General features: G+C 32.3%; 1 protein-coding gene across 4 annotated transcripts in view; it reads right to left on the bottom strand.

Annotated features, from left to right (window-relative positions):
* LOC139523303 (exocyst complex component 2-like) overlaps positions 1-24,832 on the bottom strand; it is a 52,377-nt gene that overhangs the window by 6,433 nt on the left and 21,112 nt on the right. For 2 of the 4 annotated variants that reach the window (XM_071317169.1, XM_071317170.1), the window contains exons 12-22: positions 19,434-19,546; positions 17,955-18,020; positions 16,480-16,521; positions 9,508-9,635; positions 8,584-8,637; positions 8,245-8,277; positions 7,451-7,614; positions 5,108-5,229; positions 4,306-4,379; positions 2,710-2,793; positions 550-671 (exon numbers count right to left, since the gene is read on the bottom strand). In XM_071317169.1, the coding sequence (XP_071173270.1) occupies positions 550-671; positions 2,710-2,793; positions 4,306-4,379; positions 5,108-5,229; positions 7,451-7,614; positions 8,245-8,277; positions 8,584-8,637; positions 9,508-9,635; positions 16,480-16,521; positions 17,955-18,020; positions 19,434-19,546 (1,002 nt within the window). The remainder of the gene's footprint in view (positions 1-549; positions 672-2,709; positions 2,794-4,305; positions 4,380-5,107; positions 5,230-7,450; positions 7,615-8,244; positions 8,278-8,583; positions 8,638-9,507; positions 9,636-16,479; positions 16,522-17,954; positions 18,021-19,433; positions 19,547-24,832) is intronic. The other 2 variants (XM_071317171.1, XM_071317172.1) reach the window with 1 other exon arrangement.

Genomic DNA, 24,832 nt, shown 5'->3' with positions numbered 1-24,832 from the left:
AAAGTCTGCATATACTTCTTTTAATAGGGTTTGTTTGGTATACAAGTCTTTTGAAAATATTTTACTACATAAAATAATTATTTTTTTGTGGTTTACTATAATTTGATGTATACATGTACATGAACAAGACTTTGATTGATTTTTCAGTGGCGGATCCAGAACTTTACCTAAAGGGGGCCCGCTGACTGACCTAAGGGGGGGCCCGCTCCAGTCATGGTTCAATGATTCCCTATATAATCAACCAAATTTCCCCCCTAGATCTGCCTATGTTTTTAGTACATTCAAATACCAAATAAAAGATAAATTTAAGGCTGATTTATAGGGTTCTTATGTCAACTCAATTTTCAAACAGTTACAGACTTTTCATGGTGATGTTTTCAACCCGAAACAGATAAACAGATGTTTTGATACTCAATTGCAAAAGGTTGGTTCCTATCTGATGGAAACATTTGTTCATATTGTTAGAAATAAAAACATACCTAAACTGGAGGGAAAATGACCAGCATAGGAGAAAGAGCATGTATAACACTTATAAAACATTCTACCTACTTGGATGACCCTCCTGCCATTACTGGAGTAAATGCTAAACAGTCTAAACATGGTACAAATGCTTGTAGTAACTCTGAGCACAACTGTGTGGAATCCTTCTGTACTGTTCTTTGACCAAATATCTGAAGATTAAATTACATGAGCCATATAATAGGTTTAAAAAGGCATTTCTAAAATCATATGTGTTGCAAAATAATGCATTTAATCTCTTCTAAAACAAAATAACAACACTATTTTCTGGTGTCTGATGTTGTTCCATTGCTGTCAATAAATTCCATATACTCCTTAGCTGTTCCTGTGTCCAATTTGAATATTGGTGACCAAAGGTTCAATCTCCAGGCTATTGGTGACCAAAGGTTCAAGCTCCAGAATATTGGTGACCAAAGGTTCAATCTCCAGACTATTGGTGACCAAAGGTTCAAGCTCTAGAATATTGGTGACCAAAGGTTCAATCTCCAGACTATTGGTGACCAAAGGTTCAAGCTCTAGAATATTGGTGACCAAAGGTTCAATCTCCAGACTATTGGTGACCAAAGGTTCAAGCTCTAGAATATTGGTGACCAAAGGTTCAATCTCCAGACTATTGGTGACCAAAGGTTCAAGCTCTAGAATATTGGTGACCAAAGGTTCAATCTCCAGACTATTGGTGACCAAAGGTTCAATCTCCAGACTATTGGTGACCAAAGGTTCAATCTCCAGACTATTGGTGACCAAAGGTTCAAGCTCTAGAATATTGGTGACCAAAGGTTCAATCTCCAGACTATTGGTGACCAAAGGTTCAATCTCCAGACTATTGGTGACCAAAGGTTCAATCTCCAGACTATTGGTGACCAAAGGTTCAATCTCCAGACTATTGGTGACCAAAGGTTCAAGCTCTAGAATATTGGTGACCAAAGGTTCAATCTCCAGACTATTGGTGACCAAAGGTTCAATCTCCAGACTATTGGTGACCAAAGGTTCAAGCTCTAGACTATTGGTGACCAAAGGTTCAATCTCCAGACTATTGGTGACCAAAGGTTCAAGCTCTAGAATATTGGTGACCAAAGGTTCAATCTCCAGACTATTGGTGACCAAAGGTTCAATCTCCAGACTATTGGTGACCAAAGGTTCAATCTCCAGACTATTGGTGACCAAAGGTTCAATCTCCAGACTATTGGTGACCAAAGGTTCAAGCTCTAGAATATTGGTGACCAAAGGTTCAATCTCTAGACTATTGGTGACCAAAGGTTCAAGCTCTAGAATATTGGTGACCAAAGGTTCAATCTCCAGACTATTGGTGAACAAAGGTTCAAGCTCTAGAATATTGGTGACCAAAGGTTCAATCTCCAGACTATTGGTGACCAAAGGTTCAATCTCTAGACTATTGGTGACCAAAGGTTCAATCTCCAGACTATTGGTGACCAAAGGTTCAAGCTCTAGAATATTGGTGACCAAAGGTTCAATCTCCAGACTATTCTAACTAAATTCTTGTAAACTGGTATTTGCCACTTCGTCTCCTAAGAACCAGAATAGGAATAGGACTAAAGACAGGTTGGCTTGAAGTTAGAATAATGTGTTCAGGTAGGGTCATCTGGCTTTTATGCATACTGTGAACTACCACGTTAAAAATTGTGCCCAGTGTGTTGCTCTAGTTAAAATTAGGGTTCATATCTCATTAATATCTTCTCGTCCTGTTATGTAAAAAATTGCCTCTTGGTGTTGAGAATCACAATCCATCATCATTTCCATCTAAATTCATAGATAATTTGAGAATTTGGAAAATGTATTCATATGCCAACTAAGATATTAAACCCTGCCACATTCTGTATATGACTGTCCCATGTCAGGGGACTGTAATTCAGTTGTTGTTGTGTGTTGCTTTATATTATATGTGTTGTTGTTTTGTACAGGCAATAAGCAATTATTTTTCTCCCCTGTTATGTTTTAAATGTGTCATTTTGTGGCCTTTTATAGCCTGTTATGCAATATTAGTTTTGCTCATTATTGAAGGCAGTGCAGTGACCTATAAATTTAAAGTCATTTGGTATCTAATGGAGACTTGTCTCATTGGCAATCTTGTCATATCAACCTTTTAGAATACCTTTGACAGGTTTGAATGGGATCTTATGAGTCAATGATATACCGGTATGAATAATATTGTATAAAGAAAATAGTTCCTACCTCTGGTTCGCCCTGTTTATTCTGTACAACAACTTCGTGTAGGTGCTGGATAGTCTCATTAACAATATTCTCAAATAATGCTGGCTGTAATATAAATTTTAAAATAATGCTGGCTGTAACATAAATGTTAAAATAATGCCAGACCTGCCAACTTTTGAAAATCTCCATGGGTGATTTAGCGCGCGACTAGATTTTTAAGGGTTACAATTTTAGCGACTTTTCTGTGTGCATTGTTTTTTACTCCTAAAATAGTCTAAGTTCTCTTCATTTTTTCTTTAGTTATATTACTGATGAGCTTGTAGGCTTTGATTTCTTTTATTTGCATGATTCTTGTGCTATTAATTTATAAAATTGACAAAATAACTGAAGGATAGAGAAAAATGGTATTAAAAATAAAGGATTCAAAGTAGAGACCCCCCTTTTCCCCCTCCAAAGACCTTTTTATCTATGAACCTTGACTCAAAAGACCTAAAACTACATGTCTTAAAGTTAGAAGGATGAAGACAGATTTTGATTTAGTCTTACTTATGGTCTTATCAGTGTCAATGAGAAAATGGATAAAATTTGAGTTATCTTTCTTTGTATTAAGAGGTGCTCTTACTGGCGGAGGCTTATACAGTAACACAGTAGAAGTGAATACAAAATGGCGTCCATTTTAAATCAACAGACACACGATGTCTGGTTTCAAAAATTAAACAGATTTCAAGATAGACGATGTTTTCTTGAGAGTTCATTACAGTTCTCATCTTTCAATTAATTATGATTTTGTTGTGGAACTACGGCAAATGTTGCAAATTGTGCTTGTATGATAAATTGATTAAAATTGAAAGGCTGTTTGACCAAATTTGTGTATACAAATTAATTTTGAGGACTGTTACGACCCATTAGGTAATCTGATTACATACAACCAATAATTATGACACCTGTTGTGACTGTTGATTAGCGTAGGGTCGTTAACTTGTCATAATATGTCCCCAGGTAAAATTATAGATTTTTTAAAATTGATCAGAAAAACTTCAAAATCGGTAAACAATATTTTTTTCGGGTATATTTGGTGAAAATCGGGATTTTGACTAGTTTTACGATCCCGATATCGGGATTCGGGTTGAGGGATAAAAATCGGGATGATACCGCGAAAATCGGGATAGTTGGCAGGTCTGTAATGCTGGCTGTAACATTAATGTTAAAAAAATGCTGGCTGTAACATAAATGTTAAAATAATGCTTGCTGTAACATAAATGTTAAAATAATACTGGCTGTAACAAAAAAGTTAAAATAATGCTGGCTGTAACATAAATGTTAAAATAATGCTGGCTGTACCATAAATGATATTCTTATTAACAATGTTCTCAAATAATGCTGGCTGTAACATCAATGTTATTGTGCTGAAAAATGTTGGCAAATACTGCTAACTGTAACACAAATTTTATTGAAATAAAAAAATATAATATAGGTTTTTAGATGTAGCATTTTTTGAATCTCTTATAGTTACTCCAAAGCTTAAGTATTTTGCGATAAGTTGTAAATGCATATGATATATTTTTTATTGTAATGACTTTCTTAATTTGAATTAGATGAAATAGCTAAGATATTTACCAATTGGGTTGTTCCCCCTGATTCATCATCTGTTTCTACAATCCATGTTTCTTTAATGTGAAGCTGTTGTATGTCTAAAATTAAATAAAGTTTCTAAATATACAAATGAAATTTATAACCCTCTTAAATGCTAAATCCAATGTTATCACTGACTAAATGTGGAATTCTAATAGTTTATTAGATATCCTATTTTGTGGGTTTGTAGTTACAGGCAAATCAACAATTTAAAAATGATCAACGAATTACAAATTCTCTATTGTAAAGTATGCAGACTTTGGCAAAATTTTGAAACCAAATATCCCTGTAAATGCAAATTTTCCAAGATCCATGAAAATAACTGAATCCACATTATATTACTGTTTAGTCTTTCATGTTATAATTTCTTGTTATCTGCAAACAAAAACTATATATATTGTTTGTTTTGTAAGTTTTCTTTTACATGATAGTAATGTCCCAGTGGCTCTTTCTCGTGGAGTGTACAATTTTTTAGTATGGGGAAATTTTAGGGTGTTTACAGTAATGTCCTATAATTCAATAAAATTAAAATGGGGAAAGTGTCAAAGAGACAACAACCTGAATAAAAAACAGAATAAATGTTATATTATCACTAAACATATTCATAATATAGAAAGATGAGAAAATCACATGACAACAAACTGTATACATTTTGAGAAGTCGATGAACCATGAAAAATGAAGTCAATGATAATGTATGCATACCAGTAACACATCTGTATACAAGATAATAAGAAATACAATAATCAAAATTACTGACAAAAAGTAATTTATAATAAAACACTCACCAGAAATTGCTTGTTTTAGCAGAGTAAACATACAGTTTGTCCTCATATCAAAAGCTAGGTCATTTATCACTGTGGGGGATTCCCCTGGTAAATCTAGCAAGGACAGGGACCAAACACAATTCCTGAAACAAAGAGTACAAAGCAAGTATTAAATAATGGATCTTTTAAGGATTTACTTAGGTGAGGTTTTGGAATTTGTGTAAAATGTTCGGACTCCTCTGTGTTTTTCCATACAATACTGTGTAAAATATATTGCCCCATAACACCCATTTATTTTTTCATATAAGACTTAATAGCTCATGAAAGGTCATTTACCAAATTTTAGAAGATTCTTGACTTTCTTTCGTTTGTTTTGAGACCCAAATAATACCAATGGAAATTTAAGGTAAAAGTCCGAGTAAGCCTTTTCCTGCCATATTTTAAATCTCAAATATCTTGAAAAGGAGGTACATGACCTATCAATATTTTTAGCTTATCTTTATCATTAATTGATGCTCAACAAGCTTATAGTATCAATTTTAATTTCTTGATTTACTCATTTTTACCTAACCTCACCTAAGTACATCCTTAAGGGCATACGATACAGTTACAGCAGGGCTTCCAAAACGGATATACATTCCGGACATTTTTGTAATGTCCGGTAAAAGTCCGGCTGGGCAAAGCATGATTGGGTCATATACATTTTAGTTTTCAAGGCTTTTTTGGTCATTTTAACATAATTCACGATCTTTTTGACCAAACCTTTGCCTTTAACATCCACACATTTCCGGTCATAAAAGTGACATGATGAATAATTACTATCAAGACAACCCCTACTTCAATACCTTCTAATTTTAATCAAGGCTAATTAGTTGTTGGACAGTTGATATCTACCTGTTCAGGTGACAGGTAAACTATGTTCAGTACGGGACATCGTATAAATTGATCGGTCTATTCACAATTATTTTCTTACATTTCAGCAGTTTGTAGCTCATTTATTTAGTCCAAAAGTTAAAATTATAAGAAATTAGTTTATCTACATGATTTGATGAAAAATTTTAAAAGATTTAAATGAAAAATTGTCAGAACTATGTTGAATGAATTAGAACATGTGTGCGCATGTGCAGAGGTGGGATATTTAATTATGCATCCTTTATTTCTTCAAAATGCGAAAATTATCATTGATACCTGTATCTAAACGTTCATTTTAAGTATTTTGTTGAAGAAATAATGTGGAAAGAGCTTCTTCACTCAGTCATGCTTTGTAAACGTACACGGATTTTATGTATCTGTTTATGGTCCATGTTTTACCATTGTCAAGTCAACATCCGGTTTTAGAAAATCGTGATTTTAAGAACAAAAATAAAGTTTTTGACATGTCATTTTGCACTAATAAAGAGTCTATGGCAGATATGAGCACGCTGATGTGCACACTTTGAATGATGTACTGCCAATTTAACATTTTACATCCAAACATCAAATTCATATCAAAGTAAAGTTTAAAATCGTTTTTTAATCTAATGTCATTATCATTGGAATGGCCATCTGATACCATAATTGCCTTTTGTGACTAAGTCTTAAGGGATTAAAATCGGGATCAGATATAAAATGTCCGGCTGGCTCAAATGTTTTTTGGAAGCCCTGAGTTACAGGCCTGGGAGGTAATGACGTTAGTAACATAAATTGTTATTTTCGGAACGTCAAACGGTGATTTATCTGGAAAAGATGCAGTTTTCGGCTGATTTTTATCATTCAAAATGATTTAACTTGAAAACGAGTTCATGGACCCCTCTTTTTTAAAATGACATTTAGTTTGATATATGCCCTTAAGACGGATCTCTAACAAAGGATACAGAACATTCACAGCTTATAAAGACCAATATACAAGTGTTGATAATAAAGAATAACTGTTTAAAGACTTAAAATATTCTATAGTGTGGATTCGGTAATCAATTATTAAATGACTTTAAAATTGTATACTGTAAATTTAGAAATTATGCATGCATTTACTATTGCAATTTTTTCATTTTAAACTAAAATGTGATTATAATTTTTGCGATATTCAGAAAAAGTCCTGTTTAATTCATATAAAAAATTTCAAAATGCGAGTTTAAATTATTGGGATTATAACCCTGTCGCATTTGTGGCAATAATAAAAACATGGCAATAATTTATGAATTTACAGTAGTACTGTTAAACAAAAGTATATTCATTATGCTCTTCAGTTAACTAGTAATGCCACACTTTTCTTAAAGATCACAACTACTTGATACATTTTCATTTTTTTATCAAAATACTTTTTGCTGTGAATATATATGAAAATCACTTGCTATATTTAGATATTATTAATAATGTAAACTTTACCGAATATGTCTGACACAAGATGGTAACCAGTCTCCAGGGATAACTTGGTTCCATTGACCATATTTGGTTTTGTCTTCTGCTGACAGTTTTTCTGGTAAAGTTTGTGGCAGGAAAGCGGCTCTCACAAGGTTAGAGAATAGACTAATGGTATCTGTTATCATTTGCTATAAATATTTGTTCAAAATATGTTATAATCACATCAATTTTAATATTAACTACAATTTGAGTTACCAAGTTTAATTATCAAATCAGAAATATCTATGCGTCACTATTTTAACAACTGATTTATTTTTAAATATGTACACTGTCACAGAGATTTTGGACAATGGAGAATAATGGTTGGTTTATACTATAGGTTCAATAGTAATTGATGGGTACTGCTCATGTGTGTATCCAGGATTTTGAAAAAGGGATTTCACATAAGCACACACAAAAAAGTACATACAGTATTAGGAATTTCTAACAATTGTTTCTCACTAAGATAAATGAATTCAAAGTTCTTGATCATTATATCTGTTAATTAGATAAAAGACAAAATTATTGGTCTAAAATTCTAAATACCTCAACCAATCAGACCAACATAACGGTAATCATGTGATGTTTGATGCAATATTTGACTGCTTAGTCTGAGAGAACAGTCAATATAGAACAATGTGCAATATCTCATCTTTACTTTTTTTAGCAGATTGCAATGCAAGGTTTTGAACATAGTGTGATTATAAAGCTGTGTATTCTGTTTTCATTAGGAATGTGTGTGCAATTTGCAAAGGTAAATGGAACCTCAAGATATTTACTCTAAATTCTTTTAGAGAATCAAAAAGTGACTCCTGAAAGTATAAAACATGTTCATTTATTCGATAAATGACAAAAAGTAAACCCATTAATTTTCTTTAACATTCAAGTGTAAGTTATTTGTATTGTTCATTATATATGATGAAGGAATACATAAGTGTATGTTTATTATGTGTATATATTTAAATATGAAAAATAGTTATCTGAGGGACTGAGAGTTAGATTTATGCATTATATATTCATCATTGCTAATGTTCCCTTATAATGACTCCCCTATATGGCATTGTTCCTGACCCATTACATATTGAAAATGTTATTTTCAAATTCTACTTAAACCTTACCTTAAACTGACTATGCTTAGAAACATCAATTTTAAATGCCTTCTCTCCTGTTTGCTGTAAAATAAAAGTTCATGTTAGCAACTATTTTAAAAGCTTTATAAAAGATTCTTTGCAGTTTGTTTTGGTATAAGGGAGATAACTGCAGCTATTTCATGTATTATGAATGTTATGAAATTGGTATAGTTTAATGGGATGAACCTAATCAAGAAGGAATCTGTGGGGTACATCAATGAGTAAACAGTCAATCAAAACAAAGAACCAAAAGAAATGTCATGGTCAATATATGATAGACAGGTTACTATACAATATGTTATACTGTGGAGTCATCATCATTCGATGAAAACCAATTTTTGTTGATTTTGTAGGTACAGGTAAACCATAATATTAAATGTTTCGACTATTGGCAAATATTCTGAAGGGTTTGTCTGCAGACTTTGGCAAAACCATGAAATCAAATATTCAAGAATATCTAAGTTTTCTTTCATCTACGAAATTTGGTACCATCAAAAATAATAAATGAATCCACAGTTCTCTAAAAATCACCTCGATTCTAAAATATTTAGGACTTGTTTTTCACAAGACAAGGCTGAGTTTAAAACACAACTTTTTGTCCATTAAAATACTGCCTCGCAAAACATTGGTCCTTGGTGGATTGTACTACGTAAAATGAATTGTTTGTACTATTGTTTGTACTATTGTTCACTGAGGTATCTTTCAGGAAATAAATACATCCTCCCAACAATCAATACTGCCATGGTTTGTCAAATATTTCAGAGTATCTAATATATGCATTCGACTTGATTTTTTCAGGGATTGATTGTGCAGATGTAATTATATATAACTATTGACTAATTATTATAATTTTAACATACAATATTAATACTGGTATTTTTGTTAATAAGCATATAACAATAGAACACATACTTCCTTTACAATTAATGCTCCAGAGAAGTATGCCTGTCCAAGTTTCCACAGGTCTGGTAAATTGTAAGTCAGAATTTCACATAACTCTTCTATATACATAATTCTTTGTGGATTAGTAAACTTTGAAGCTAAAATATATAAAGTCATTTCATAAAAAAAATTATAAATGTTTTTTATATTGCAAAAAATTGTGAAAGAATAGGTTTCTTAAAATTAAAGCTCATATTTTACTTTTGAAAGCATTTGTATGCAAATATTTTATCTTGCATTTGTGTCGGTTGGTGCAATAATTGCATGCAAATTTTTCTAAATTCACATTACTAATGCAAATAGCAAAATGATAGAGACCATAACTGAAGAATCATAACATTAAATTAAATGTAATAAAATATATTGCAATCGAAGATTTTGTCACAGAGTAATGGTAACAAGCTTCATACTTATAAGCTATATAAATCCCAATATTGTACAGAGTTATATTTAAAACAAAATATGTCTATTAAATTTAGAAGTGCTTATGCAAAATTTAGATTTGGTGTTGCGCCACTTAAAATTGAAACAGGACGATATGAGAATAAGCCAATAAATGAAAGATGTTGTTTTATGTGTAAAAACAAAATTGAAGATGAGAAACATGTATTTACTTTATGTCCTTTATATGCAGACCTTCGAAATATATTGTATAATGAAGCAGTAAAACATAACGATCAATTTTATAACTTGTCTATTGACGAAAAATTTATATTTTTATTCAGTAATGAAGAACTATGTCAGGTAGTTGCTAAAACCTGCTTTAATATCTTATGTAGAAGAACACATTTTTTATTTGTATATAGCTAATGATGTATTTTAAATATTAGATATATATGTAGTTTTAAAATTATGTAAAATATTGTATATAATCAATCCTTTAATATTAGTCTCTCATAATTCTTAATAGAATGGCACTTGTATATGTTTTAGTATTTTCAAGCTAATGATATTTTACTGTTAGTTTTAATATACAATATGCTTTATATAGGTTATCCAATATTTCATGTTATACGCCAGCTATTATACGCAATGTTTTATATATAAAAAAGAAGATGTGGTATGATTGCCAATGAGACAGCTATCTACAAAAGACCAAAATGACACAGACATTAACAACTATAGGTCACCGTACGACCTTCAACAATGAGCAAAGCCCATACCGCATAGTGAGCTATAAAAGGCCCTGATAAGACAATGTAAAACAATTCAAACGAGAAAAACTAATGGCCTTATTTATGTAAACTAGAGGCTCTCAAGAGCCTGTGTCGCTCACCTTGGTCTATGTGCATATTAAACAATGAACACAGATAAATTCATAACAAAATTGTGTTTTGATGATGGTGATGTGTTTATAGATCTTACTTTACCGAACATTCTTGTTGCTACAATTATCTCTATCTATAATGAACTTGGCCCAGTAATTACAGTGGAAAATATTTTCTAAAAATCTACAAAAATTTATGAAAAATGTAAAACATTTATTATAAAGGGCAATAACTCCTAAAGGGGTCAACTGACCATATCCGTCGTGTTGACTTATTTGTAAATCTTACTTTGCTGACTTTATTGCTGTTCACTGTTTATCTCTATCTATAATATTATTCAAGATTATAACTAAAAACAGCAAAATTTCCTTAAAATTACCAATTCAGAGGCAGCAACCCAACAACGGGTTGTTCGATTCATCTCAAATTTTCAGGGCAGATAGATCTTGACCTGATAAACAATTGAACCCCCATTTCAGATTTTCTCTAAATGCTTTAATTTTTTAGTTATAAGCCAAAAACTGCAATTTACCCCTATTATCTATTTTTAGCCATGGTGGCCATCTTGGTTGGTTGACCGGGTCACCGGACAAAATTTTTAAACTAGATACCCTAATGATGATTGTGGCCAAGTTTGGTTTAATTTGGCCCAGTAGTTTCAGAGGAGAAGATTTTTGTAAAAGATTACTTAGATTTACGAAAAATGGTTAAAAATTGACTATAAAGGGCAATAACTCCTACAGGGGTCAACTGACAATTTCAGTCGTGTTGACTTATTTGTAAATCTTATTTTGCTGAACATAATGGCTGTTCACTGTTTATCTCTATCTATAATATTATTCAAGATAATAACCAAAAACAGCAAAATTTCCTTAAAATTACCAATTCAGGGGCAGCAACCCTACCACGGGTTGTTTGATTCATCTGAAATTTTCAAGGCAGATAGATCTTGACCTGATAAACAATTTAACTCCATGTCAGATTTGCTCTTAATGCTTTGGTTTTTGAGTTATAAGCCAAAAACTGCATTTTACCCCTATTATCTTTTTTAGCCATGGCGGCCATCTTGGTTGGTTGACCGGGTCACTGGACACAATTTTTAAACTAGATACCCCAATGATGATTGTGGCCAAGTTTGGTTAAATTGGCCCAGTAGTTTCAGAGGAGAAGATTTTTGTAAAGGATTACTCAGATTTACAAAAAATGGTTAAAAATTGACTATAAAGGGCAATAACTCCTAAAGGGGTCAACTGACCATTTCGGTGGTATAGACTTATTTGTAAATCTTATTTTGCTGAACATTATTGCTGTTTACAGTTTATCTCTATCTATAATATTATTCAAGATAATAACCAAAAACAGTAAAATTTCCTTAAAATTATCAATTCAGGGGCAGCAACCCAACAATGGGTTGACCGATTCATCTGAAATTTTCAGGGCAGATAGATCTTGACCTGATAAACAATTTAACCCCCATGTCAGATTTGCTTTAAATGCTTTGGTTTCTGAGTTATAAGTCAAAAACTGCATTTTACCCCCTATGTTCTATTTTTAGCCATGGCGGCCATCTTGGTTGGTTGACCGGGTCACCGGACACAATTTTTAAACTAGATACCCCAATGATGATTGTGGCCAAGTTTGGTTTAATTTGGCCCAGTAGTTTCAGAGGAGAAGATTTTTGTAAAAGTTAACGACGGATGACGACGGACGATGGACGCCGGACGCCAAGTGATGAGAAAAGCTCACTTGGCCCTTTGGGCCAGGTGAGCTAAAAAATGAACAAAAAACAAATATGTAACACATAAACAAACGACAACCACTGAATTACAGGCTCCTGACTTGGGACAGGCACATACATAAATAGTGTGGCGGGGTTAAACATGTTAGCGGGATCCCAACCCTCCCACTAACCTGGGACAGTGGTATAACAGTACAACATAAGAACGAACTATAAAAATCAGTTGAAAAAGGCTAAACTCATCAGATGGACAAAAATACAAGTGGACGTGGCCCGGTACTTATATATCCCGACACAAAAAGACACAATAAACAGATCTGAGAGTACTAGCAGTTATCTGACAGCTAGTTCAAAGCCACTAACAACTAATAAAAAAATCATGCAACTAAAACTAAACTATCAATCCGTACACATCCAACATCCAATGGATTTAGTGTAAAGACGTCATAAACAGCCAGAGAAAAACATGACCTTGTGCAATGCCAAGTTACAGGTATCGACAGATTGTAGATCTATGAATATGTATATACATATAACATACTAGGAATATTTAGTTAGCTTTTAATTTACTGATAACAAAATCTATATTTATACCAATACAAACAATATTCAATGATCTTATTACAGTTTTGAATAGGTAACCTTTTAGAATAAGTTTATTTAAAGGAGCGACAAGTTTACATGGATCATTTCTAAATTTCCGGGCACGGTTAACAACATTTCCGTAAAAATGAGGATGTGCTATCCCGTTTGAAATAAGTTTTCTACAGGTACAACCAAACTTCAAAACCAAATCTTTATATCTATGGAAAAATTTAGTAAAGGTTTTAAGTAATTTATGGTAACGATATCCCTGGTTTAATAATTTACCAGTAATACATAGGTTGCGTTCGTTAAAATCAAAAACGTCACAACAGACACGGGCATAGCGAACAAGTTGTGAAATATAAACACCGTAAGATGGTGCCAAAGGAACATAACCATCTAAAAATGGAAAATTAACAATAGGGAACAAAAAATCGTCTGTTTTGTTGTAAATTTTAGTGTGGAGTTTCCCGTTTAAAACCGAAATATCTAAATCCAGGAAAGGACAGTTATTATCGAATAAATTTGATTTATTTAAAGTAAGTTCCTTGTGGTAAATTTCCGCAGTATATTGAGAAAATTCTTGATTATTTAACGAAAAAATATCATCAAGATAACGGTAAGTGTTGTTGAATTTATCAATTAAATGCAATTTCGACGGGTCTTTACTGAGTTTAGTCATGAACTGTGATTCGGTATATTTGAATGTATAATGTTATACAAGTGGTGAGACTTTAATAAACTATCGAATCTAAATCTGTAACAATGGCCTGGAACAATTTTATTGATTGCAAATCTAATGCTTGTTCAAACCTGACTTTATACTTATTTTGCATAACTTAAGCTTTGATTTTTCAGCTCAACATAGATTTCATTGAATGAAACTGAAAGAGTTATTAAAGTTAAAGATTTATTGTCCATATCATAACATGTGAAACCAGGTGCTCCGCAGGGCGCAGCTTTATACGACCGCAGAGGTCGAACCCTGAACAGTTGGGGCAAGTATGGACAAAACATTCAAGCGTGATACAGCTCTGAATTTGGATTGCTATAAAAATTTTGACATTACATGGTTTTTTTTTACACAAAAAAATTGTCAAGATTTTACAAATCAATTAAAGATTTCTTCTTCAAACTTTTTAAATCTACAATTAAATAGTTGACACAGCATAGGTTTCTGACACAGAATGAATGTGGTCTAATGAACTTAAAAGTTTTTTTTTGCCTTTGAGCAATTCACTATGCTGTTGAATATTAATCACCTCAAAAAAATGTTTGAAGAAATTTTCTTTTATTTATGAAATCTGAAATGAGAAAAATTTAACCCCCCCCCCCTTTTTTTTCACATCCCCATTTCCCTTTTTCCAAAACTGATATCAATTCAAATTTCTAATGGAGTTTGCAACAATAACTACTCTTTTAAATACATCATAAAATATTAAAATGTAAAATAAAGTGCTTGTTATCACTGAATGGTAAAGATTGGTTGGTAGTAAAAGTGAATATACATTGTTTATTGTATAAAACAATAAAAAAAACTTCATCAGCAACATTTTATATTGGGAAATTTCCAATGAAGTTATTTACATACAGTTATTGGCAAATAAAAATAGAAAATGACATCATAGTCCTGTCTGGCAAATGTCAAACATACATTATCTAAAAACATTTTAGATAAGATAAGGAAAAAAAGCTTCATCAGCAACATTTTATATTGGCAAATTTCCAATGAAGTTATTTACATAAAGTTATTGGCAAATAAAAATAGAAAATGACGTCATAGTCATGTCTGGCAAATTTCCAACATATATTATCAACTACTATTCTATACAAAGAAAGATAACTCCAATTGAAAATTAATTGCCATTGCACAATATTGTGCAATTAGATATTTCTTGCTATTGTGCAATACTGTGCAATTGAAAATTTCTTGCTATTGCACAATACTTGATATGGAATCCTGATTTGGACCAACTTGAAAACTGGGCCAATAATCAAAAATCAAAGTACATATTTAGATAAAGCATATCAAATAAGCCCAAGAATTTAATTTTTGTTAAAATCAAACTTAATTTAATTTTGGACCCTTTGGACCTTAATGTAGACAAATTTGAAAACTGGACCAAAAATTAAGAATCTACATACACAGTTAGATTTGGCATATCAAAGAACCCATTTATTCAATTTTTGATGAAATCAAACAAAGTTTAATTTTGGACCCCCATTTGGACCAACTTGAAAACTAGGCCAATAATTAAAAATCTAAGTACATTTTTAAATTCAGCATATCAAAGAACCCCAAGGATTCAATTTTTGTTAAAATCAAACTAAGTTTAATTTTGGACCCTTTGGACCTTAATGTAGACCAATTTGAAAACGGGACCAAAAATTAAGAATCTACATACATAGTTAGATTCGGCATATCAAAGAACCCCAATTATTCAATTTTTGATGAAATCACACAAAGTTCAATTTTGGACCCTTTGGGCCCCTTATTCCTAAACTGTTAGGACCAAAACTCCCAAAATCAAACCCAACCTTCCTTTTATGGTCATAAACCTTGTGTATAAATTTCATAGATTTCTATTTACTTATACTAAAGTTATGGTGCAAAAACCAAAAATAATGCTTATTTGGGCCCCTTTTTGGCCCCTAATTCATAAACTGTTGTGACCTCAACTCCAAAAATCAATCCCAACCTTCCTTTTGTGGTCATAAACCTTGTGTTAAAATTTCATTGATTTCTATTTACTTATTCTAAAGTTATTGTGCGAAAACCAAGAATAATGCTTACTTGGGCCCTTTTTTGGCCCCTTATTCCTAAACTGTTGAAACCACAACTCCCAAAACCAATCCCAACCGTTCTTTTGTGGTCATAAACCTTGTGTCAAAATTTCATAGATTTCTATTAACTTAAACTAAATTTATAGTGCGAAAACCAAGAAAATGCTTATTTGGGCCCTTTTTGGCCCCTAATTCCTAAAATGTTGGGACCAAAACTCCCAAAATCAATACCAACCTTCCTTTTGTGGTCATAAACCTTGTGTTAAAATTTCATAGATTTCCATTCACTTTTACTAAAGTTAGAGTGCGAAAACTAAAAGTATTCGGACGACGACGCCGACGCCAACGTGATAGCAATATACGACGAAAAATTTTTCAAATTTTGCGGTCGTATAAAAATTATAACATTTACATTTATTGTGAGGATAACAATACACTATGTAGTACATGCTAAGATTTGGTACAGTATTTATGAAAACACAATTTTTCTGTATTAAAATTTCTCTCCAATTACATGTGGTACATTATTAAAGATTTTCTAAATACACATAAATATCTAACACTTACAACCATGTTCCAATTTCAGACTGTTGGAATCTCCTGGTTTTGCTAAAAAAAAAAGATTAAAAAATATCAATGATAATAGAACAAGATTTATAATCAGATATGCAATTATCACCTCATTTTTATGTTGGGGTTTGTGTTGCTTAGTTTTTAGTTTACTATGTTGTGTTTTGTGTACTATAATTTGCCTGTTTGTCTTTTTATTTTTTAGTCATGGCGTTGTCAGTTTATTTTTTTATCTAATCTATGAGTTTGAATGTCCCTCTGGTATCTTTCGCCCCTATTTTTTTCATCTCATGTATATACATGTGCACTGTCTTCTATCAAAAATTTCTGGATGAGTTTAATTTTTATTATAATGCCCTTTTTATGACATAATAACCCATATAGGGCTTTACTAGCTTACTACAATCCATACCTAACCCTTAGTTTAGACCTAAACCTAATCTAAGCCTACAGTTACTTTTATTTATACATGTATCTTACTTGTAACTACTTAAAAATCAAAAGGAAATCAATGAATCAAATGAATGGGTTCTACAGAATTGTCCATGTTTGAACATTTTTAAAAATGTATCATTGAAAATATAGATGCTTGCACGTTCGAAGCAAATTTTTTTATTGTATTTTTTTCATACCACCAAATAACAAGTGAAAGTGTGAGCTGATAAAACGCTCGCCTGAATATTTTGGTAAACAGGAAGTTGTTGAGTGACGAATCTAAAAATGCATCAAAAGGTATAGCTGACTTATATAAACCCTTAAACCAAATTTCAGAAATATTTGTATTGTAATTCCTGAGAAAAATGTGACAAAAAATATTCATGGGACGGACAGACAGAGGTAAAACAGTATACCACCAATTTTTTAAAGCAAGGATATAATATTAACATTTACAAATAAAATTTTGCATGATTTTTCAGTTAACATAAATGAATATTGAAAAGTTTCGATCGAAGTTTTATCCAAAATACTAGACTCATGTTAGACATTTTGTAGAGTACCCATTGACAATTTCATTAAGTTCATACTCATATATCATACAAAAAAGAAAGTTGCTTGGAATGAAATAGTTAAGGGGGGACATTTTATAGGTGACAATATGGACATTACTTAATTTGAGATAAACGGAAAAATAAAGTTATTTGTTTATGAAAACCAATACAGATTATCCGGTCTTTTAAAGAAAAAAGGTAAGTCTTATAGTCTGATGCACTTAAGAAGGGACATCAGATTGGGTCACATAGTTTTATGATTCAATTAAAAACTGGAGGTATTTGAACTTTTTCATCTCAACTGTCTTACTACAACTTGAGTTGAATACTGTAGAAGAAATTGATTAGTCTTGGAAAATTTTGCTTAAAATTACAAAACAAGTAGCCATGTTTCTATAATATACCCCCCGCCAGACATACAGATACTTTAGGCAGGTTTTGTAAATTCTTGCAACCTTGTCAAATATTTGTAAAGAGACTTACCCCTAGACAAATTTGATGTTCTTTGTGGGGTTCCAAAAACATCCCCATTTGGTTGGCTCTCTTTCTCTGTAATGATTAAATGTAGTGATTTGTATGTCATTGAACAAACACTTCCTAAAAATCACAAGACAAATAAGTTTATCAACATTGATATCCATTTCAGATTTTCAATTGTTTATAAACTCAAAGCTGTCTTTCACTGGTTTTACAAACAAAATGTATTTTTTTTAAAAAGGTCTTATTCTTACTCATTTTACATACACATAAAAACACAGATACATTTTACTATAAATATATATAAATCTGTAACATATCTTTCAAAATAATTTACAAGTCCAATGACCAACATAAGGAATTTAAATAAAATGTTAATAGCTAAAACAAATAACTATTGATAGATTAAAAACAACTCATATGTATATATAATACATACAAGTATATTTGGGGCATTCCTGGAATTCATTTTGTGTATTAGTAGATATGTGTATGTATATACTGTATAAAAATTAATCTTCATGGGGTTAAAATTTCGTGACTTTGTCTTTTTATAAGATTTCATGGGGATTTAATTTTGTGTTTTCCAGTAAATGGAATGATGTTATATGTAGGTTTAATTTTGGTGGGGGTTTTAATTTCGTGGATCTATTCTTTCCATGAAATAAATTAAATTCTCCACGAAAATTTCTGCTTTAACAGTATATGTAAATATTGATTGATAGATGTTTAATTTATTTACAGCACTATTGGCTATTTCATGGAAGTTAGTATTTATTGGTGGAGGAAGCCAGAGTGCCCAAAGAGAATTGTTGACCTTCAGTAGGATAACCAACAATTCCAAAATATACGCCGGGCTACGTGTCACTGCATTATGAATGCAATTTTTATGCCCAACCTACGATAGTAGAGGGTCATAATATTTTTTGGTCTTTGTGTCCGTTAGTTTGTTTGTCCGTCCGTTCGTTTGTCTGTCGGTCCGTCCATCCTTTCGTCCCACTTCAGGTTAAAGTTTTTGGTCAAGGTAGTTTTTGATGAAGTTGAAGTCAAAACAACTTGAAACCTAGTACACATGTTCCCTATGACATGATCTTTTTAATTTTAATGCCAAATTAGTTTTCACCCCAATTTCACGGTCCACTGAACATAGAAAATGAAAGTGAGAGTGGGGCATCCGTGTACTTGGGACACATTCTTGTTCTGGTCTGTTTTACGGAAATTGGGTTGAAATTGAACTTTATGCCACTTCAACACTACTGGCTATTTTGTGGCAGTTATTTTTTTCATTTGGAGGAAGTTGTAGTGCTTGGAGAGAAACCATGACCTTCAGCATGAAAACTGACAATCGTAGTCAGTTAAGATTGTAGTCAAACACACCTGCCACATGTGGAGCTCGAACACACAATCTTAGTGATGACAAGCTTGTACTACTAAGACCACTTGGCTACAGAGATCTATCTTTGTACCATAAAATAACTAGTTTACCTTCTTGTAAATGCTGCTCTTTACATCGCAACAGTATAGTTGTCAGCCATTTCTGTTGATTAACTAGACATTCCCATGCAGGATCACCGCTACATTCTAAACTGATCAAATACCTGAAGAAAAAAACAAGATTATTATGTGTTAATTAAGCAGATAACAATTTTACAAAAAGAAAAATTATGACAAAAATGCTTGAAAGACATGAATATTTCAGCTTAACTTACACAAATCTTTCCTTTTTTCTTCCTTCAATTGCGACATTATGGAATGTGACTTATAGCATATTTTTACTTGTTTGAAAACTACTTACCTCTTACTGGAGTCCATGAGTTCATTCCCAGTTTTGGGTGGTGTTTGTTTTGCTCAGACTATAGTTTTCTTAGTAAGTTTATTTTGTTGTGTTTATTTTTTTAATTAAATTTTTGTTTATGATTTTTGATACCAGGGCTGTCCAAAGAAGCTGGTAGACGGCTGATTTCTGCCGTTTATGGTGGCTTCAAGTGCCGGTTACTTCACTGACAAAAATATCAATTCAAAAACAAAAAAATATCTTTTTCAAATGTTTACAGGCAGCCGAGAAGTATTGTTGTAAAGTAGAAGGTCACTATCACTGGCAGACCTATTTGGAAAATCACCGTGATTTTTGTAAAAAAATCGGTGTTTTTTGGCCAATCTGCGCGGAACGGATAATAAATAGAGGTTCATCGTAAATTTTCCGTTTTACAGAATATTTTGCGGTTCTCCGGAGATTTTCCGTGTCTCAGGGAATTATCCGTTTGTCCGATAAAACGGGTGTGTATTGAGTCATTGATAGAACCAGTGATGCGTGAGCGACGGTTATTAAAAGGTCGGTTGTATAATCCGTTATGCGTGAGCGCCGTTCAATCATTAATTGATCGTTGTATAATCCGTTAAGTGTGAGGGACGGTTGTATTGAGGTACAGATTGTGATATATGTAGAAGTTTACAGAACTATCATTAATCGATTGAGATATAAGGAATTTTCAAAAATTTATCACATAATGTTTCTGTAAATTTAGAGAGAAACAGATTATATATTTCTCGGGGTTAAAGGTTTACTTTTATGATGGAAAAATACATGTGTATGTCTGAGGCCGCAGATCATTTAAACTTCATTGGCAAATAGGAATTTTAAAACGATCTTGATCACCTGCTGATCCATTAATCTTTCAGAATGAAATGCACATTTATACCTCTTGGGGTTGAAGGCATATATTAGCAAAATTAACAATATGCTACGATGAGATAACAAGTTGCGAATTTTAGTCCGAATGTGTATGTATATGAGCATATGGACATGCATTCATCTTTATAATTAATCAGTTCATCTGTCATTTGTTTTATTAAATTACTTTTCAATTGTGGTATAAATACAATTTTATCATTGTGTAAGACGATTTGAGAATAATGCTTTCATCGTAAATACTTCAGAAATTATAATTGATTCAAGAACCGTTTATTGGAACAAAAATAAAATGAACGGCCTGGAGGAAGTTCTAACCTTAGTTGATATCAGGGGTCAATTGGTATAGCAGTATGTAAAGTAATACAACGATCGTCGATGCATAATATGCATATGTATGTATATAGTATGCATGCAACTGGATTTCGACAACTCGTGGGTTGTCTTTTAGACAAAGAAGTTCCATTTTAAAGATATGAAAGTACGTCAATGCACGTCTTGTAAACTAATCTGTTACTTTTTGAAATATAAATAAGTTATATTTAAAAGATTGGATGGTTATTTCACACGTACAAGTTCTTCTGTCATCATTACTGTTTTTCAATTATTTTTTTAAGTTCGATCTTAAAACTAAGTTCGTCCTGACATTTATGGAATATTTGCCACTGGAAGTTAAACAACCAACAATCAATCATCTTATTACAAAATTTAAAATATGCCTGAGCGATAATATTCTTTTAAATTTTAATGGAAAGACAGTTTCTCCATTTATAAGAAGGCACTTCCAGGTCTAATGTTAAGTGTATCTACATTCCGGGATTGAGATTTATTTACTATACTAGCAAAAAAAAAAGAAAAGAAAAGAAATGATGATACGTTTTTTTTAATAATTAAATAATTAACGTTAAAAATATATGTAAATAACTTGATCTAAAACTTGACCTCGCTCACAATAGAGAATGTTAGAAATCAATTGTGTGACTGTCGACTGCACGGGATTTTCCAACGGCGGGAAATACCCTGTAACTATAAACACAGGTGATGTTACTGACCGATTGTGGAATGTCAACTCAGGGTTAAAGTGATGTGTAATGATTGACATTATTGTGCGCTTGAAAGTTGAGGCTCTAGTAGGTTCATTTCAATTGATAATCGAAAATCTAAAATCATTTTTTTTTCAAATCAACGATGAAGTTTTGGATATTATGGAAGGGATTTTTTTTAAGGACAACGGAGGTACCTTAAAAGTCTATAGGAAAATATACAAATAAAATAATATAAAACAATTTCGAAGGTCACAATTTGTATCTTATAAATCAATAATAAAGCGACTTCATCAGTATTAACAGTTATAAGATTGCAATCAGATGACTTTTAATTTTGTTTGTGTTTCAGGAGTGGGAGTGTATAAGATTACCTTATATTACATTGTATTTACAAATGTTTGTTTATATTGCTTGACCCCATGGGTGTAATTTTGCAATAAAGATTAAAAATATATACTTAGGATGTTCCATTCTCAGCATTGTTTCTGGTCTGTCTGTTCGTTTGTTCGTTCGTCCGTCTGTCCCGCTTCAGGTTGAAGTTTTTGGTCGAGGTAGTGTTTGATGAAGTTGATATCCAATCAATTTTAAACTTAGTACACATGTTCACAATGATATGATCTTTCTAAATTTAATTCCAAATTAGAATTACCTCATTTCCTCAGTCCACTCAGGGACTTTCTATACTAAGTAAAGAAAGTCCCTGGTCTGTTAAACATAGAAAATGATAGTGCGGATTGGGCATCCGTGAATACTAGTGACACATTCTTTTTTTTTAATTTATTAAACTTGTTCTCAGTGGCAGATCCAGATTTTTTTTATATATAAGGAGAGGGGAGACTATCTGATAATGTCATGAGAGGACCAGCTCCAGTCATTCTCAAGTGATTCCCTATATAATCAATATTTATTTTTCAACAAAAGGGGGCGGACACCGTGTCATTCCCCCTTTATAGCCGACTGAGAAACTCAAAGGGCTGTTTAGGCAGTCAATGTCGTCAAAAACGTCTATGTGTTGTATAGCCAGTCATTGAGTCAGTGTCGTTAAAAACTTCCATGTATATCAATCAATCAAATCAAGACTGTTAAAAACTCCCATCAACGCCATTCCCTACTAAATCCGGCTCTGGTTCTATTAATTTCATTACTTCTTCAGCATATACTAGTATCGGGAGCATGTGAGTATGGTAGCACTCCGTAGATAGGTCTGTAGTTTTGCATGTATGACACTAACAGTTGGCCTAACGTATTAGAAGGCCAGGGTTGGAAGGTTATTCAACATTCTGTGGCTCAATTGTAACTATATTTTCTGTGAAGTGCTACCTAAGCCGTGGCCTGGTGAACCCTACCCATTTTTTTCAAAGGATTTTCCAATAGCACATCGAAACACTTCCAGCATTCTATATTTTTTTCACCAAAAAAATTGTACCTCAGCATAATACAGGTCATGAGGTACATTTGTTTGAGGAGGGGGTTTCAATTACTGTTCTTTAGTTTAATGTCCTGTTACTACGAATTTTCGGGATTTTTTTTATCAGATTTGCCCTGTTGTCTTTTCTTTTAACTCCGTGTAAACCCTCACAGACGATGTTTACAGAATTATTTGTTTGAAAAATTAAATTTGTTGCATTACCTCTTTTATCAAGATAATATTTAGTTAGCTTTATTAGCGCTTTTTCAAAGTCCAAGCATTGAACATTGCAAACACATATAGATATTTTCAAATGAATTAGAAAATATCTTTCCAAATCGACAGAACGTACACAGAGATATTTGCCACTGGTCTTTACCCAGTTAACGATTCACTCTTAAATGCATTTCTCAAAAAACGATGGGAAACAGAAAAAAACCAGACTATATCTTTTGGATAAACAGCCAGGGACATTTCCAGACATGAATATAACTGCATGGACCATCGCTTACAAGTTTTGTGACAGAACAGACTTACAACTTTACTATAGTACATGTACAGTGCTTAGAACTGTCTCATAATTTTACTCCAGTTTACATAGTGCATTCTTTTATGTTTTATGATAACAGAACTGTGTTTTATCAAGGTTTATGATAACTCGTATGGTTTTATGATAACTGATTTCTGAGGAATATGTTTAATAATGCAAACTTTATTTAAAGATACGTTTTTTCCAATTGGCGCTAAAGAAAAGCACCATATGAATATTCATAAACCTACAGCGATTGCTCAAAATCGTTATTTAAAAATCCTGTTTGTGAGATGTAGATTCATTTCAATACCGAAATTTCGTCTATATATTAAGTTTCACAAGTGTATAACACAGAGAAGCTATCAGAAGGTACATTACTCTCATTTTGTTTGGGTGTGAACCATCGATGTTTACAGCAATATCAAAGAATAAGATGATGATGGTAGAAAGAACTATGGGCGTTATGTGGCAAATATTACATGCATATCGGACCATGAGTTGTCAATCTGTATGAAAAGATTTCCAATACAACCATATTATTGAGAAGGATTGTTTACATGCTATACTCTCGTACTAGTATTACAGGGTTCTTGCTGTTCTTGTGTCGTTCACCTTATACACACATCTTTTTAACGATCTTTAAAAAAAAGACAGAACCAATTTAATGTCATATATCGCTATTTTTTAATATAACTATAACAAGAATACCCCTATTTAGCGGACAAGCAGTTTATTCTTTTTTCTGTTATTGAATATTGAATACCAAGAAGGAAAATAAATCCCGAAATTAATTTGAAACTTTGATACTAAATAGTTTTCCAGCAAAATATTCACATCCCTTGGGGATAATTAGTGTTTGTATAGTGGCATATATAACATGCATGTCGGAACAGGAAATTTGGCATAATGTACTTTCAGAACCATGTTCACATCATTATACATTATAGCCAACAATTGTGATGACGAACTCCTTCCTTTGTTCGAGAACAATCTTGTTGAAATAGAAATCTGTGATTTTACTATGTCCATAACTTCGATGAACCCAAAGCAAGTTAAATATCGACTTGTATTTAATTCAAATAAGTTCTCTTCTTCTTCGTCGTCCATCGACATCCCATGATAACATACTGTTGTCATACGAGGACTAGTTTATTTACAAAACTTTTAACCCAAATAAACAAAATGTATGTTTCTTTCTTGTGTTCAATA

Source organism: Mytilus edulis, chromosome 5 (genome assembly GCF_963676685.1).
Source record: "Mytilus edulis chromosome 5, xbMytEdul2.2, whole genome shotgun sequence".
Classification (NCBI taxonomy): Eukaryota; Metazoa; Mollusca; class Bivalvia; order Mytilida; family Mytilidae; genus Mytilus; species Mytilus edulis.
This window is presented reverse-complemented; position numbering and strand designations above follow the sequence as displayed.